This window comes from Pyrus communis, chromosome 2 (genome assembly GCF_963583255.1).
Source record: "Pyrus communis chromosome 2, drPyrComm1.1, whole genome shotgun sequence".
Lineage (NCBI taxonomy): Eukaryota > Viridiplantae > Streptophyta > Magnoliopsida > Rosales > Rosaceae > Pyrus > Pyrus communis.
The window spans coordinates 28,087,326-28,105,485 of record NC_084804.1 but is presented as its reverse complement, the minus strand read 5'-3'; the positions used below and the strand labels follow the sequence as shown (position 1 = coordinate 28,105,485).

The 18,160-nt window shown below is 37.7% G+C and overlaps 2 protein-coding genes across 3 annotated transcripts; one reads left to right on the top strand and one right to left on the bottom strand.

The window, feature by feature from the left end:
* The first annotated feature begins 1,702 nt into the window (after window positions 1-1,702).
* Window positions 1,703-5,435, top strand: LOC137724396 (ras-related protein Rab7). The gene is made up of 7 exons (XM_068463141.1): window positions 1,703-1,940; window positions 2,226-2,252; window positions 2,387-2,486; window positions 3,932-4,078; window positions 4,219-4,299; window positions 4,440-4,585; window positions 5,093-5,435. Exons 1-7 carry the CDS (start codon window positions 1,888-1,890, stop codon window positions 5,157-5,159), a joined length of 621 nt encoding a protein of 206 aa, XP_068319242.1. The 5' UTR covers window positions 1,703-1,887; the 3' UTR covers window positions 5,160-5,435.
* A 134-nt stretch (window positions 5,436-5,569) lies between these two features.
* On the bottom strand, window positions 5,570-11,315 carry LOC137724395 (SWI/SNF complex subunit SWI3D-like). Of its 2 annotated transcripts, none has more exons than XM_068463139.1 (7): window positions 10,737-11,315; window positions 9,817-10,343; window positions 8,622-9,281; window positions 7,784-7,950; window positions 7,030-7,706; window positions 6,625-6,815; window positions 5,570-6,538 (listed from the first exon to the last, which is right to left on the bottom strand). In XM_068463139.1, the coding sequence occupies exons 1-7, from the start codon at window positions 11,170-11,172 to the stop codon at window positions 6,170-6,172; spliced, it is 3,027 nt and encodes a 1,008-aa protein (XP_068319240.1). In that variant the 5' UTR covers window positions 11,173-11,315; the 3' UTR covers window positions 5,570-6,169. The 2 variants fall into 2 exon arrangements, with proteins under 2 accessions (XP_068319240.1, XP_068319241.1); XM_068463140.1 differs by lacking the exon at window positions 10,737-11,315 and adding an exon at window positions 10,513-10,660.
* Between the last annotated feature and the right edge of the window lie 6,845 nt (window positions 11,316-18,160).

The window sequence follows — 18,160 nt, the reverse complement described above, 5'->3', positions numbered from 1 at the left end:
TGCATATAATAGTGATAAGGCGCTCTTTCTTACGGATTTTTTGCCTAGATATCTTGATGAGTTTGTGCGTGTCAATGATGGGTCCTTTTGTTTTCTAGAACTTAATAACAGTACTGAACGGTTTGACAGGTTATTCATTTCTTTTGGTGTTTGTATTAAAAGATTCTAATAGTGTAGGCCAATATTGTTCCTTGATGGAATGTTTTTCAATGGCAGATACACTGGAACTCTTCTTGGCATGTTGTGCTAAAAATGCACATGATGGTAACTTTTTTTTTTTTTTGTTAGATTACAGATTCAGTTTTCTGTTTTCAACATTATTAACATTTATTCATAATCAATTAGTAATTATTGCATAATAAGTTCCTAAACTTCAGTATTTTAAAAATCGGCCTAGGTGGTGCATCCCTTACCCGATTTAGGCCAAAACGTTCACTTAAGGTGGGGAGGATTTAGGGGGCTGCCTAGGCGCTCTAGGTGCTCTAGGCGGTAATCAAGGCAGTTTGAAACTCGCTGCAACTCTAGCCCATTAGCAACTCCCAATCTTGCATTGCATCAGCAGATCCTCGACAAATTTCTACAGCTCGCCTTATATGCGTAGATGAAGGAAGAGAGTGTGTGCGCGCACACACACACAGAGTATGTACATACATACAGACGCATACACTCATAGGCTATATACCTATCAATTATTAGATTAAATTCAACGATGGTAGAACAAATATTAGATGAAATTCATATATATATATATATATATATATATATATATATATCAAATCCACTCCGGTAAAAACACTGAGAACTAGCAGATGAAATTTATATCAAATCCACTTTATGACAACTATTAGAGATCATGAGGTGTCAATCATATGAAGAAACAATAGTGAGAACGCAAAAAAGTTGAAATTTGAAAACCCCAAATTCTATATCTATTTGAACCTAAAAATAATTTTTTCAACTGCACAGATCAATTATTGAAATGTTCAACGAAGTTTTTCATAACCCAATAATAATTTACCAGACAAAATCAAAGAAGAAAATCGTTAGATTCGAAATTTAAGGAGCAAATGAGAGGGAGCAAGATACAGATGATGGCGAGCAGGATGAGGGTGAAGGAGTAGGATGTCTCTCTTGCAGGACGCTCTTAGCAGTACCATGAAATTTGGGGGTCCTCGCTAAGAACTCTTAGCAAAGGAGTTTGTTTGAGCGAGTTCGGTTTTATCCCATTAAACGTAGTCCCTTTGCCTACCAAACATGGGACTCGACTAAAGCTCAGTCCAGTCCCACTTAGTAAGGGCAAACAAATGAGTGATTATGGAATACAAGTCCCCCAGCCTTAACATCAATTACTTAAAAAATAAATAAGTTTTTACATTGAATTAGCATACGTGGGTAGCAATTGACTCTTTTTATTTATTGTTTATTTTTTATTAAAATATATTTTTTAAAAAATGGACGTACGAACCACTCACATTCCCACTACGTATTTTTTAGTGTGACTTTTTTTTCTTATTTTGTTGGAAATCCTTAATGGGAGAGGGATAATTTGGGTATTAAAAAAAAAGATTTCTGCCACTTAGTAGTATAATCTAATGATATTTCTATTCTCTTGTAAGTAAGAAATTTTAAATTCGAATCTTACAAAAAAAAAAAAACATATTTAATCTACATTATCGCTGGCTTATTGTAACCGCTTACAAAGAAGGAGAGGTCAGCTCCGCTCCAGCCTGGGATGACCAGGGAAGTCTAACAAGACTTGAACGCTCCGACCATCTTCTCTTCTCTTCTCTTCTGTGAGAGAGAAAAACATCCAGAACCCAAAACTAGCTCTGCTATCGCCTCACACCTCCCAATTCCTTAGATCCTTCCCTTTTCTCTCTCAAAACGATGCCGTCTCGGAGAAGAACGCTCTTAAAGGTCATCATCCTCGGCGACAGCGGGTCTGTGTCCCTCCGTCTCCTTCTCTTTTCGCTTGAATTATTTGTCCGTTTTAGGGTTTTATGTTTTGAAATTGGGCGGATCTTTCTGGATCTTACTTTACAGACTGTGATCTGAACCCTAATTTTGGTCTCTTATTACAAGTTAGGAATTCAGTATTTTTTTTTTTTCTAAAAAGGAAAATTGGATGATGGGTAGTGAAGAAATTGTTATATACTTGTTAGGATGAAGATTACTTTCTGTTTTTGTGGTAAAATAAAAGGGTTTGTTTGATTTGTGATTTGCAGGGTGGGGAAGACTTCTTTGATGAATCAGTATCCTTTGGAAGCTTGGATGTTGAATTTGAGTACTTGGGTCATTTAATTTTGTATGTAATCCTTTGGTTGTTTAGTTGAAGTAATTTTGATTTAGTGGATTTTGGGTTTGCCCTTTAACAAGATTCGCATAGATATGTAAACAAGAAGTTTAGCAATCAGTACAAGGCGACAATTGGAGCTGATTTTTTGACAAAAGAAGTGCAGTTTGAAGACAGGCTCTTCACCTTACAGGTTTTTCTAGTTCGAATGCCTTTTTATTGGATTGGTACTGATTGGACAAATAGTGGCCTTTATAGATTCTCAGCTGATGCCTTTTTGGAAGTCAATTGAAAATATAACTTGTTAATTTTTGCGTGTGCGGGGGCTAGCATTATTGCCCCTATATTTGTTACTACTTTCTCTACTGTCACTCTAGAGAAGGATTCACAAAAACTTCTTTGTTTCTGTCCATAAAGACTAGAAATCGCATTAATGATTAATCTGCATTCACTATTGAGGAAGCTGAACTTTCACCCCTTTTTTTTAATATAGCAACCTGAACTTTCACTATGCCTTCATTCTCTCCCCTCTAACCGTTACAGTTGTTAAGATTTTCACACATTTTAAACTGTGTAGCCTTCCTGATAATTGTTGACTGCCATACGTTGTTCAATTATTCCTTTTCCTTCAAGTTTTTATGTGTTTAGGCGTCTGGTTTGGTTTTTATCTATCAACCAAATTAAGTTTCTGTATAGACAGGCTAATTGTAAATTGGTACCTCGCTCCCTCTTCCCCTCCCTCCCTCCCTTCCGCTTGCTCTCTTCCTCTAGTTATTGATTTTAGCAATATGAAAGGGTTTCAAGCTGTTCATTTATGGAAATCAAAGTATCAGAGATGAATGGACTGTTAATTGCTTGTTATCTTAATTAATCATTGTGAAACAAGTTGTCTTGTATGGCTATTGGGTGAAGATTGTAATCTAGGTAAATATGTTTGTTTTTAGCATAACCAAGTGTTGTGATTTGGCTCGTCAAAATTCCGAGGCCAATTAGGTAGGTTGAAAATTGGTGTTGGAAAAAGAGAAGAGGAATGTGCACAGGTTATTTCCCATAAGAATTGGGAAACCGGTTTTTCTTTGTGATCCCAATCAGTTTAGGATTAGGAAATAAGTTAGTATTCCCTATTCTGAAAGGATTTAGGAATTCTACACTTGTTAGGCATGTAACCATCGATCTATGAATCTATGTAATATAAATAGGCTTGTTGGGGGCTGTTTATTCACATGATAAGCAGAGAGAATACAAGATTAGAGAGCCAAGAGTGATAGAGAGATCTAAAGCTAGGTTTTGGAGTTTAGCCTAAGGGTTTTCAATAAGTTCTTGTAACCAGGTTGTTATTCTTAATAATACAGGTGATTTCTCGAGAGAGATCAAACAAGGAGTAGGCAAAGTTTGCTGTACCTTGCTAAATTCTTTGTGTTTGTGTGTGGCATGTTTACTATAGTTAACACCGGAGACTATCGGTAAACAAGATCAACTAAGGGGAATTAAAATCAACACCAAGTAGAGTTCATGAAAAACAATCTAATCATGATTTTAACCCGGGAGTGCTTGTTAAGGCCTAAGGCTTAAACCTCATACATTTTTCAGCGGCTAATTGTGTCCGAACAGTCAGATCTTATTCGATTGTTTTGTCAGATCTGGGATACAGCTGGCCAAGAACGATTCCAAAGCCTTGGTGTAGCTTTTTACCGTGGTGCTGATTGCTGTGTTCTTGTGTATGATGTGAATTCAATGAAGTCATTTGATAACCTTAACAACTGGAGGGAAGAATTTCTCATTCAGGTGTCTTTGGACTTTTCCCTCTCTTTCTTCCTCAAGAATTGCATTTCTTTCAAACTCTCTGTTAATGCCATCAATAACTTCCATTTCCATTTATTAATAAAAAGGAGCAGTTGAACTTAGTATGACAAAATCTTCTACAGGCAAGTCCTTCAGATCCAGAAAACTTCCCATTTGTCGTTATTGGAAACAAGATTGATGTAGATGGTGGAAATAGTCGAGTGGTATGCATCTCTATTTGGAAAAGAAAAATCATCTTCTCTTTTTCTTACATGCACACACGTAGTTCTCACCCTTTCATGAACACATGATTTGCTATCCCATGTGCTTCAAGTCTACATGTCATTTTTTTGTTTATCTCCAGGTTTCAGAGAAAAAGGCTCGAGCTTGGTGTGCATCAAAGGGAAATATTCCATACTATGAAACCTCTGCAAAGGAAGGCATTAATGTGGAAGAAGCTTTCCAGTGCATAGCAAAGGATGCTCTGAAGAGTGGGGAAGAGGAAGAAATGTAAGTTGAACCTGGAACCCTACACTAATGCACCTGCACATGCTCCCTTGTATTTTGATAATTCATTTCATTTGCTTGCATCACAAGTTGAATCATCTTATACAAGGCAATTATTTTCATTTGGAATTAAACTTTGAGGCAACATTACAGATCACCTGTTCGATTTAGTAGTTTTTGTTAGAACTTTGTTCAACATTCTCAAAATATAACAGCTGTGCCACAGACATATAACACGTCTCAAATAATCAAAATTGGTGTTGCATGATGTCCTTTAGTTTCATCTTATGGTTGTGCGTGTGCTTTATTCTAGGAAACTTATGGTTAGTGTATATCATACATTTTACTTCATTTGCTAAATATTGGTATTAGCAAGTGTGACGATAGCTATACTGATTTTTACTTTTATTTTTTTTATAAGAGTTACATAAATTCGGCCGTTTGAGAGAGATAATTTTTCCATTGCTCATCTGTTGATATTGTTCTATTTTGTATTTTTGCTTCATGTAGATACTTGCCGGATACCATTGATGTTGGAAGCAGCAATCAGCCAAGGTCAACCGGATGCGAATGCTAAATATTGTACCCGAATTCTTTGCCAGTAAAAAATAAGTCATCTTTGGAAGTATATTTATCAGTATGTATGCGGTGACACTGTACATTAGTCTGCGGGAAACAAATTGCTCCCCATCAATGCTTTTTCAGCTAGGTTGCATGGCGCCTTTCATTCCAAGTTGTGTTTGATCCGACCAGGTTACATTTGATTTCATCCCATTGATATCCAGTTATTGTTAGTACGGATACGGTATTACTTGTGTTTTCAGGAAAATAATGCGGTTTTCATTATTTGTAATTTTGTTTACGGATTGATAACACGTCTCTGGTTCGACAAGTCATTTCGAGTATTGAACACGGAGACTGTCCCAAAGCCATGTAACTATGGTATCCCCTACTACAAGTTACTTACGGGCAAACTAGTAGCGGAACTAGGGTGCATATACATGTTTGGATTTGATCCAACGGCTGAAACTAAGTGGCCGAGGATCCCGTTGGATCAAATCCAAACATGTATTGTGTTGCGATTGAAAGCCCGTAGTTGTCAAGAAGAAATGCAATTTCCAATTGCTCCAACAAGTAATATGAGCAGCAAAATTTCAAGCAGAAATTAACTTGAAACGCTGTCTAGCCATAAGATATTAAACAAGCTTTGCATTGCAACGCATTCACCAAATTGTTAGAAACTCGATTACACAAGGCTCACTGGTGGAATTTCAAATTTGGCAGTTTACCTGAATAAAATTTTAGGGGTGAACTCCTTTTTTTTTTCTTTGCTTAGCTTGTCACCTCGTAAGGTTTACATGGTTGGAGTTGAAATATCCAACAGAATAAAGTGGATTGCTGAAAATTACCCTGAAAGGCCCTCGTCTGTTTTGTAAATGGGATTATCGGCAGCATAGGGAGAGGCTGTTTCAGTGTAGCAGAAGAGCAACCACCAATCCGCCCATCTCTAGCTCGCTCTTGGTACAAAAGATAATTGATGACGGCTGCAGAAGAATAATTAATATCTATTCACAAGTTCTCAGGTGTTTACTTGGACCCAACTGATGAAAGTTTGTCCTTTCTGGGAGGCCATATTGAACTTCCTGCCAATGTTGTGGCTGAAAATTGGTTCGACGGAGTCGGGGCCGCTGCCCCCATCGGTCTTGACATAGGTGGCCTTTGGGAAGTCATGCCTAGCGTGGGCCTTGGAACTGAGTTTGCAATATTCATGGCCATTCTATTGGCAGGAATTGATGGCATGCCTCTAGACGAACCTGGTACGCCAAGGCGAGCTGCAATTATCTGTGCCCGCTCATGGTAGAGCTTCTGTCTTGACCTGTCCAATTGCTCTGTTACCCTCATTACAACATGTTCCATCTCGTTAAAGAATCCTAATTTGGCGTCCAACTTATGCAACTGCAGTTAAACAGAAACCTTCAAAAAGTTAAACTATAATTAATAGCAAATAAACAATAGGTAGGCAATTTGGCATTTGGGATGACCTGCTTCTCCACCAACATTGCCGCAAGTTGTCGGATTTGATCTTCTTCCTGTTCTGCTAGAAGCTTTGCCTTCACTGCAGCCGCTGACACTGCAGAAACTGCAGCCAGCTTTAGCTTATCAATTTTCTCACCCACTTTTGTCTCCATACTATCATGTTTTTCTAGTCTACCATCTTTAGTTTGATCATCACCTGGAAAGTACAAACAAACAGGAGATCAGTGAATCACGGGCATTGAACTTGAAATTCATGAAACTCATAGACAAACTGTTTCCTTTTTTCAGCTGGTGTTACACAGTATTAATGATCCAACCATAACTGGCAAGCAGCAGAACCATTCCCAGATATCTAAAAAAAAAAATTAAAAATAATTCCAGTATACGAGAGAGAAGAGGCAGAGGCGTACTTGCTCCCTTTTCAACCACTGAATTTGATGTAACTGGTTGCTGAGGCTCATCCTTCTGTGGGGTCTGAGAATCACACACCATATCCACATCCTTTGGTACCTCTGTAGGTTCAGACGGTTCTTCTGATTTGGTAGTAACCACTGGTTGAGGCCCATTTATTTCTGTAGCCAGAGAACTAGATACATCTACATCTTTTGTTGCCTCTTTAGATTGAGGAGATTCCTCGACTGAATTTGATGTAATTGGCCGTTGAATCTCATTTTTTGTAGAGGGAACTGAATCAGACATATCCACATCATTTACTGGCTCTGTAGGTTCAGAAGGCTTTCCTGCTCGTCCTGATTCCTTCTCAGAACTCGTTTGATGCCCTGTCTCCACTTTTGAATCAGTTGTGTCCTCCACATTAGTTGGTGATTCTACCCTTGGTAACTCTAAGTTGTCCGAGTTCTTCAAATTTTCGGTTCCTACTTCCTCATCAGAAACTACACCATCTTGTTCTTTTGCAGATTGCGACTTTTCTTCAGAAGAAGATTTTTCAAGTTTCTTGTCACTGCTATCATTTGATGAATCTTTATCTTCCAAACCTGAGGTGGAGTTATCCTCTTTCTGGCTTTTGTCTTCATGAACTTTGTCTTGATTGACTTTGTCTTTCTGCGCTTCCACTTCAGCAGAAACACTGCAAAATCATCACTCACATCGGATAGAATATAGAAAAACTGGTAGAGGATAAATTCTCCTCAACAAATAGCATACCTATCAGGACCAGCATGTTCCTTACGGCCATTCGGTGGATCTTTCAAAATAAAGCAATGCCTTGCAGCCAGCGCAATACCAGGAGAACTGGCAGATATATATTTCAAAGAATTATGTGCTGAAGCAATAGCAGCATCAGGTCCCACCAAACGTGCTAGGAATGCTGCCTGTAAAAGAGTGGAACCCATAAGCAGTGACACATTAGCAATACCTGAACGCCAAAGTATGAGTTACATATTTGCTTACTGCAAGGTAATGCTTAAGCCCCAGGATATGAGCAAGTTTAGTAAACCGTAAAAGACATGACATGCATGCATGCACTCATACATTTACACATACAGTTATCATCCATATGCATAACTGAAAATGAATAATACAATAGAAGATCAATTCAAATGCAGAAACAGGAAAAGGTTCATAGGAAACAAATTACAGTCAGTCAGTTATCTCAACGTTTGCCAATGCGCAAGAAATTTCTCTGCACCTGATTTGATAGTTTGAAACATAATACAAATTGCAAAAATCACTAGGCACACTAAAGATATAATTAGTGTAAGTTGTTGCAATTTTCAAAAGAATGTTCCCTGATTAAGTATGTTTACCAGCAATGCACTGTTAAAGCTAAATTCAATTTGGCTAACCATGTGAAGTGTATGTCACAAGTTGGATCACTTCAGTTTATTTTAAAGCACTTATACACTAATACGTGAGTTAATAAATAACTTAAGTTACTCTTTTAGCTATTTCTTTCTTTGTGGGACGTGTTCAACAGATTTACTTAGAGTCATGTAATCACCTAGAGATGCTCCATATACCCACACATAAGCAGTCAGCTTACCAATGCCATGGCAGGGTTTCCCACTTCTGTAAATGAAAGTTGACCTTCAGGTGTTGGAGGATAACCAACAACTTCGAATGCTTCTTTAAGAGCCTTTAGTGCAAAATTCTCATCTGTTTCTTGATCAACTCTCAATTCACCGGTATCTTCCAATTTTGAGGTTTCCTGACCGTCTTTGACTTCATTTAAATCTTCTGGCTTTGAAGTATCCTGTCCAACGATTACTTCAGTCACTTCTTTTGAAGTTTTAATCGGGAAAGTTTGGGGGTCACTCGCATTAACAGCAGTCTTATTCTCTGTTGCTTCAGGGGCACCTTTGGGGACCGATAAATCATTTCCAGTTGAAGTTGGACATGCAGTCTCTTTAGCACTACCATCAAAACTATCGTCATAATCAAGAAAAGTGTCCACAATTGGCATTTGAACAAAGTGCAGTATACATTGAGCTTTTGTTTTTGTTGCGACATGTTCAGCAATCTCATTCCAGTTTTCTTTATAAAGTTCTAATGCTTCAAGGAGAAGGAGAGTCTCCTGATCAGTCCAGTTCCCACTACTTACACCCGGAACTTCAGCAGGCTCCATAAGAATGAAATCTGACGAAGACATGCCAGAGTCGAATTTCCCATTATTAAAGCAATCAGTGCATAGATCAAAATCTGCCTGTTAAAATGAAAGTAATCAGCAAAAACAATAAAAGTAAACAGGGAGTGGAAGTATGAAGAAGATAATTTATATAATGATGACATCCATTTCATCAAACAGAAACTTCCATCGACATGACATGGAAACTATTCTAGATATACTTCTCGTGGTGGAATGTCTTATAAATAACAGAAAGTTACTTTAAAACAATAGCAAAAAGTAATCACCAGGGAGTATTAACAATCTAATGTCAGCAGGTGATAGCTACCAACTTCCCCGAGAATAAAATTATTGTGGACCTGACAACTCTGATCTGGAGAGATATAGCTTCATATAAACAATAGTTTGATCGCATAATAACCACACACTTCAGGCATAACAAATATGAAACACTGGAAGGTTTGGCAAAATGACTTGTTTTTCTAACTAACAATAATCTTCGTGTTTAGGACCAACAGTCGGATAAAATGAAGGTTAGCAAGGTGTATAACCAAAAGCAAGCACCACTACAAAATTCAATAATAAAATCAACAATCGTTATAAAAGAACCAACCTGCTTCTGGCAATGGTAGCGCTTGCGTGAGCAATCAGCTGAACAAGAGTTGCAATGGTACTCAACAGCTGGCCCTTCAGGCCTAACCAACTCTTCAGCAATTGCAGACTCGGGAAACAACCCAGATAGCACTGTTGGGGTCGTTATATTAGTCTTGGGAACAACTGATGAGCGTGATTGTAATGCTTTAAAGTGATACAACTTATCAACCAAAGCATCTTTTTCTGCCACTCCATCACCGTTGACACTGGCCACAGCAGAACCTGTTGGTGGGAATGGGTGGAAATTAATCAAACCCCAGTGGTCCAAAAATTCCATTACTTCTTGTCTAGCATCAAATTCTCCAACTTCAAGCTCCAACAAGTCCTTTAATTCAATAAATGTGCCTGGATTTGCGTGGAATTTCTTCATGATGCAATTACGTATCTTCAAGTATACGTCAGGAGTCCGAGTCACAGACTTCCCATTAAAGAAAGACGGCAACATTTGCTCCTCAATGGAGTGAACCTTTGTCCAAGAAAACCAACCTGGAAGCCGGAACAATAATCCAATCAAGATGCAAGTTTAAAAATACCAAAAAGGTTCCACCCCACATAATTGAAACAATGTTTTAAGAATACAAAATTTCAATACTAATGTTCTCTCAGCTCCATTTAAATAATGCCTGCAGAATAAATTCATCGTAATGACTTTCACCTGATGTATTTTCCCCAAGTACTTTCATTTAAGCAACATTCTTCATAAAGCTTCTAACAAGTTCAGCAACTGAAAATTTATCTCAGCATCTCACTTTCACTAAACAAAAACTACATACTACACCAAATCGCAACCAAAACGACATGAAATATTCAATTTTCACTCAATTCTAATCAAATTGTGCATAAGAAGCAAAAAATTTCACAATAGCCAAAGAGTCTCACCGCAATGACTAGGAACAACATGAGCATTGGCACTGCGAGATCTAATGGATTCAAACCCAGCCTCCATAGAAGCCTCCAGAGCCTCCAAATCGCTCTCCCGTTTCACCAGCTCAGCCACCGCCTCCCCCACCAGGTCAGGCCGCTTGGCTTGCGCCGCCGGCTTCGCAGCAGCCCCATCTGATGAAGCCGAAGCGAGGCTGCTAGGGCCCTGACGGGCCCGGGTCAACGGGCCGTTGTGGATCGAAGTGTGAGAAAGCAAAGCTTTCTCGCGAGCGAAACGTTTGGATGGCGTGGATGAAGAGGTTGAGCCGCCAAGGGTGCTTGCCTTTCGCTTTTGGGCTCCGCCACGACGCCGAGTAGAAGACGGCTCGGCGGTTGGGGAGTCGGCATTTGACGGCGGCTGAGTTCCGGCAGCGTCGCGGCGTTTTTCTTCCATGGATTGATTGGGAGGGTTTGGTATGCGAATCTGGGTGTTTTGTTTTCGGACGCAGCACACCCAGATATACGCAGATGTGAAGTACTGCTGTAGAATGATACTGCACTCTCACTCTTCGTGCTTCCACCTTAGAGAAAAAGCTATTTTACCTTCGGTTCCTCTGCTATTTGACCTGATTTTTTTTATTTTTTTTATTTATAAAAGGCGACATTTGCTTTGAAACAGCCAAACAAGGCTTAAGAAGTACATGCAACGGAGGAGAAATTTTTAATTGTGACGGAAACACAGATAATTTTTATGTAAGTGATAAACAGTTAAAATTTTTAAGTTATTAACCTTTTAACACATATATCCAACTATTTTGTAGGGGCGGGCTTGGAAATCCTATTGATATTTAACCCAATATAAGGTGTAACCATCACTGATGGTTCAATGATCGCGAACAAATTTTACGCCCGTATTTCACACGGAACATTCTCGATTCGATTCTTAGTGCTCGTGAATTACATGATGGTGACCAAAGAGAGGCTGAAATGCCTCTGTCCTTCTCCTAAAATGAGAGACTACTGTGGTGAAACCACCAACTAGCGTGAATACCTTTCATTTGTATGAGTGAAAAAAGTTTCAAATTTGAACAAACATTGGAATTTTAAAATGGATTGTGGGAAACCAATTTCATACAAATGAGAATTATTTTGGTTTCTTGCAACTAAGAATGAAAAGGCAGGTGAAACCTTGCCACACGGCTATGGTGTGAGCCAAAGGCTCTCTGTGATACAACCATACTTTAAAATAACGTACTTTATTTTCGAAAGATGTGAAATGACTAAATGCTCTTAATTGGATGACTTGAGTAAATATGGACCTTTGAGTTAAATTCCATTTTCTCATATTTTTCCTATTTTATCAAAATAGTTTGCGTACTCACGAGTGCGTATGCGACAGTAGAGTCAAATTTGGAGTTACGGAAGTTTAATTAAATTTTTTTGGATAGTAAAAGGGCAAAATGATAATTTTACTTTGAAGGAAAATTCGAGTGGGTCAAGGCCCGCACTCGGTCACTCTTTCCACTTCTTTCTCCATTTCTAAAACCATTTATCACTTGTCACTTAGTACTACGATCTAGTGATATTCATCTTCACTTGTAAATGAGAGGTCTTAGGTTTGATTCTAATAAAAAATGAATTTAAACCACATTATTACGAGCTTATTGTAAGGTAAACCGATCCCCTCATCTTAGTGTAGATAATATTAATTATTAAAAATAAATAAATAAATAAAAAACCATTTCTCTCCCTGTAAACTCTAACTCTCGAATTCTCTCTATCATTTTCCCTCACCAACACCTAGCACCACCATCACAACGTCACTTTTCCCGGCCTGGTAAGTCATTTTATTGTTTTGGTAAGTCACCATGAATTCTAATGCGAGGAATTATCCACGAGTACAAAGGAATCAAGAACCTCAAATATAATATCATGCTTCAAAAGTGCAATTTTATACTCAACAAACACAATTTCATGCACAACCATCTCAAAATTATGTTCCTTATCAAACTCAAGGAAATTGGCGAATACCATAAGTTGGTCAAACGTCACAACATCCAAGAGGGCAGAAATTAATATATGCGCTAAAAGCAATCAAAGGTCGATAAACTAATTAAGAGTATATAGTGATTAGTCCAAAATTTGGGGCATGATCACTATGTATATGTTACGAATAGTGAGTCCATGGATAGGTTTAAATGCACATGTATGAGGTAGCTGATGTTATAGAGACCTTGTTCATATGTGATTATCCTAAACACAGTTTCTGGTCGTTGGATTATAAAAGTGGATATTTATAATCTGGAAAGACCAACACACGCTTTATCTACACAATTGTGGATAAGGAATGCATGGCTCAGTCTCAAGCTATCAGCGATGATCCATTGCGACAAGTGTGTAGGTGATTAATAGAGATTAAGTTCATTGAACACAATTAACTCAGAGTACTTGCGTGGATTTATATACATGTCAAGCAAGTGACTCTTAATTCCAAAACGCAAATGATCCTCTAACCCGAGGTATCTTAATTGTCGTATGGATAATGACATGACTTTGTGACATGCATTACACCCTTAATAGGCTATCAAGTGTATGCTCAGAGTCATTGGAATATTTAGAATGACATATGATGTACAACAAGGGATCTCTAGCTTTCTTTATAAAGAAAGTAGCATACTATACTACATGATAAAGAAATCTTTGGTCAGGGTACTAAGCATGATTGAGTATAACTCTCAATAGCTTTAACAAGTTCATGTAGACGTGTACGATCACATTAAGGGTTTGACATTATTAGCCATGCCCTGATAATATGATTGAGAGTATCGTATAGAGAAGCATTGTATTTCTCATAATACATTCTATATCAAGTTGGGGACTATGACATACAACTACCTGTCACTCGTTGAGACCTCTAGAGGTATTTATCCTTACTAAGAGGGTGAACCAAATTAAACGATTAAAGAAGTCTAAATCGCCCACGATCTCGTCGATTAGACCTAATGGATCGCACACCGATTCTTGTTTGTGGTGAATACAAAAGTCTCTGAATGATTAATTAGATTAATAGGAAGGAGGAAATAAGTAATTAAATATTTTAATTAATTTTAATGGAGGTTTAAAGTCTAATTTGTGCTTCAAAATAGTTTCGAATTGGGCACATTGGGGCCAAGCCCACTTTGACTAGATTAAGTTATAAAGCGAACTAAAGTGGAAAAATGGCCTGAAAGGCCCAATCCAAGCCAATAGACTGGTTGGCTAGAGTTAGTGACCTTTGTTCCTATATTTACAAAATAAAGTGGGAAACAAACTCAAGTGATGGTGTAAGGTGATGTGTAAGTGAGATGATGTAAAGTAGTGCTTCTTTTGAAAGATGTTTTTTTTTTTTTTTTAATTTTTGAACAAATTCTGTTGAAAGTTTTAGTAAGGAGTCTTCATTCTTCACTGATCACTCTTTTCTTTAGGCTGTTTGTAGTTCTCATCCTCACATACAAAGAATGACATGCAAACCCTTCCAAGATCTTGAGAGAAAAAAAAAGAGAGAAAGTAAGAAAGAAAGGAGAGAAACACCATACCAACCTTCATGCCTTTTCCTCCCTGACTAGAGCAAGTGTGTACTAGCACATCACACTTGCTCTCATCCACACTCACCACACACAAGGAGGTGTCGAAAAGATATAGGGCATCTACATTGCTGTCTAAAGGAGAAGCTACACAAGGAGGAGCAAGGAGAAAGAAGTTGGAGGAATTGCATGCTTGGCTTGAAAGCTAGAAGCAAAGATATAACTTTTAATCGTTCGTTTAATCTTAATTCAAATGAATATATCAACCATATAACTAAGATTTTGAAGAGGGGTTTGTTTGTTGGGTGTATTGCTTCCACCATTATATTCCTTTGCATGCATGTTAATCTACTTGTAATTGTTCTTATGCATGCTTGTTAGTTTATCTAAATTTTTTTTTGTCACCCATACAAAGAGCTTCTCCAAATGCAAAGAAATCTGGACAACTCACACAAGGACAAGTTTGTACTTTAAGAAATGTGACAGATCAAAATGAGCATGAACTAGTGGAAGGTACGTTTCTAGTTTTCAACTCTTCGGCTAGAATAATATTTGATGGTGGAGCAACACACTCTTTTATACCAAGATCCTTTGCATCTACTCTTGGGTTAGAATGTGAAAACATGAAAGTTTATTTGTTAGTTGGATCTCCTTTGAGTGGCAGCAAAGAAGTTAGTGTGTAAATTTTGCGAGAGAAACTTTATAGAATTCCCTTTGAACATATTAGACATGTTGGGATACGATATTACCTGAGGGATGGATTGGCTTACCAATTATAAAGTTGTAATTGATTAGAACATGAAGAAAATAACCATAAATACTCTTGAGGAGGAAACTTTCAGTTTTTATGGGGATAAGAATGCTCATAATACATGAGAGAAATTATGATTACTTGAGCTAGCGAGTATCATAACCGAAGCAATGAGTGCGCCATCGGTGTAATTTATCCCTATAATAAAGGAATTCATTGATGTTTTTCCAAAAGAGTTATCTGGATTACCATCAGAGCCTGAAGTCGAGTTTGTAATAGAGTTATACCTAGGGATGGGCAACAGTTATGGCGGGCGGGTAACTGCTGTTATTTACCCATAACCGTTTATGTTTATATCCGCATAACTGTTTACCCGTTGGGTAATTGCATAAACGGTTATACCCATACCCATAACCGTTTATAAACGGTTAACCATACCCATAATCGTGTACCCATTTAACCATAACTGTTTACCCATTTAACCATAACCATTTACCTGTTTACCCGTTTTGAACCCGTTTATCCTTTTTTTTTTTTTTTTTTACCCATTTACCCATTTTTTCACCCGTCTACATGTTTTTTTTTTTAACAACTTGAAAATTACAAAAGAAAAATTTGTCATAATTTTTTTAAATTAATCGGATTATGCAGGTGTTTTGTGATCATAGTTTATACTAAGCAAAAACTTGGTACTTGATTCTCTTGATGTTGATGAATTTGTTTTTTACCTGAATTCAATGTAACAGGATATGGCTTTTGCAATTTTAATTCAATATAACATGACATTGTTCGAGGAACTCTAGATGCCGTCAAAGGTCATCCAATATCCTAGTGGCTAGAATGTTGGGCTTCTACATATGCCTTTCGGGTTCAAAACTCCGCCATTCCATAAATTATTGTACTATCCTCTATAATAGTTAATGTTTTGTTAAAAACAAAAGAAGAAGTTGTCGAACTAAAAGATCGTCAATAAGGGTTTTCTAGTGTGCTGTAGATTCTTATCCAAGACACGTATCATTTGGTAATGCCCCGTGAATCACTAGAAACAAATAATAGCTAAACTGATACCAAAAAGTTTTGTAAGGGACCGAAGAAGGGCACCATGAGCCAAAAGATCTTCTAAGGAGATTCTATTTGGAAATATTACATGTCCAAGGTCCAATTTTGAAAAATTTCAGAGGTTTTTCTGACTTTGTTCGTGTCAACAAACAATTAGTTAAAAAGCCAAGGCAATCAAACATTGAGAATTTAGTTGCTAATCCGTCGGTAATCCTTACTAGTCCAATTGGCAATCAAATTATTTCCTTTTTGTTCCAACTTTTCTGCTCGATTCGATCGGATTGTCAATGGATTAATTTATTTAATTTTTTTTTACATATATTAAATTAAATAGGTATGGGATTGGTGATGACATAAAACGATTATGAATAAAATATCATGGTGGTATTCCCGATCAGGTAAGAGTGGGGTGCAGATATTTGTTTTGATGATTTTCAGACTTGGAAGAAATCAATGGTGGACCTAATTAGGGACCCTAAGGTTTTGGAAGGATTCCTTAATAGATATGCTTTTTTATCAAGTAGAGTCATGTTTTTTTTTATCAAGTAGAGTCTCACAGTCACTTATTTTGTGCATGTAATAGATTTTCACATGGTATGACTCGAACATAAGATAATTTACATAGATACATAGATACATACCTTTTATCCAAAGGGATGGGTGTGTCTAAATGCGGACAAAGTGTGTTGACAATCAGTGCGGACAAGGATCTAACAGCTGAAAATAGACGAGCTTACGAATAGAACCGGGTCGTTGCATCCCGGTGCATTTAGAAAATTTAAATATTTTTATTTAGTTGGCATGATTTTGTATGACGGAGAAAAACAGGGGGCAAGGGTTGGCCATTGCATGCGTAGAATAGGGAAAAAGAGAGGAAGAGAGGCAAACATAGGGAGCTGGAATTTTCCCTACAAACTGATTATTGCAATTGGAAATTATTTATTTATTCAAATAATTTTTTGTTATTTTAATTTTTTACATCATAAATAATTATGTTGGATGTACAATAATGCATATTTTATGGTGACAATAGACTTTGCATGAAGATGGACAATATCACATGGTAAATATTCTTTATAATTCACAACGTCCCAATTCACGATTCAGTGTAGTTGTTTTCTCTCTAACCTTTCCTCCCTCTGCCTTCAAGCTAAAAGAAATCCTCTTAGTCACCCCTCCTTACTTCAATTTAGGGTCGGCGGCAGCCCCCTCTTTCTAGCCTTCATTCCCTTTTTTTTCTTCCTTCTCCACCCTCTGCATCTTCCTTCTTCCCCTTTTTTTCCCCTATCCTTCCCACCTTTTTCTAGCTCTTCTTCCCCCTTACCCATCCACCTCCACTTTCTGCATCTTCTTTTTTTCCCCTACTTTCCTTCATCCTTCCCCATTCCTTCTTTCCACTCAAAATTTTTTTTTTATTTATTTTTTTTAATTTTTAATTTGTGAACTTTTTCTCTTTTGGTCTTTGTTTTAGTTTCCCTTGAGTTTTGTTCTATGAACCTTGTCTCAATTCCCATGAGTTGATCTCATATCTTGACCTTCATGGCCATTTCTTACTCTGGTGATATTTTTTTGTTATGCGTCCTCAACCATTGGCCTCTGCTACTCGGTCCGTGTGCTTCTTATCGAATGTTAGGTGGTTGTCAAAGTGCTTTTAGCACTATCTAGTGGGATTATGGGAGCACTTACTGCACGGGTGGCTTGCTCACCCCCATTTTCCGTTGGATCGTTCTCTTGGTGGTGGTGGTGTTTTTGCGATGGAGGCGCATCTGGTGGTTGTTGGTTCTGTTCCAGTTTTAGGGTTTTTTTGTTGTTGTTCAGCTAGCCACTTTTGGGCCCATCTACTATATTTTCATTTTTGTTGGTGGGCTTGTATTTAGGTCACCAAGAAGAGATGTGAAGAGGACATGAGTAACATAGGGTTGAGTGTGGTGCTACCACCACTGAGGTCAATTGGAAAGGACCCAATCGGTATTTCGATTAAAGCAACTCCTGGTACTTGAAACGGTTTTTGGGCAAGATTACTATCACGGAGTGTTTCCGCACCAATTTCTATCAAAGTCTTGAACTGT

What these genes read in the sequence shown, in the direction of transcription:
- LOC137724396 (XM_068463141.1), top strand. Translation starts at nt 1,888, where the DNA reads ATGCCGTCTCGGAGAAGAACGCTCTTAAAGGTCATCATCCTCGGCGAC. An exon ending in AAGACTTCTTTGATGAATCA is followed by an intron (nt 2,253 to 2,386) that starts GTATCCTTTGGA and finishes AGATTCGCATAG; the next exon opens with ATATGTAAACAAGAAGTTTA. An exon ending in AGTGGGGAAGAGGAAGAAAT is followed by an intron (nt 4,586 to 5,092) that starts GTAAGTTGAACC and finishes TGCTTCATGTAG; the next exon opens with ATACTTGCCGGATACCATTG.
- LOC137724395 (XM_068463139.1), bottom strand. Translation starts at nt 11,172, where the DNA reads ATGGAAGAAAAACGCCGCGACGCTGCCGGAACTCAGCCGCCGTCAAAT. An exon ending in TGTTGTTCCTAGTCATTGCG is followed by an intron (nt 10,344 to 10,736) that starts GTGAGACTCTTT and finishes TCCGGCTTCCAG; the next exon opens with GTTGGTTTTCTTGGACAAAG. An exon ending in GAACATGCTGGTCCTGATAG is followed by an intron (nt 7,707 to 7,783) that starts GTATGCTATTTG and finishes ATGATTTTGCAG; the next exon opens with TGTTTCTGCTGAAGTGGAAG.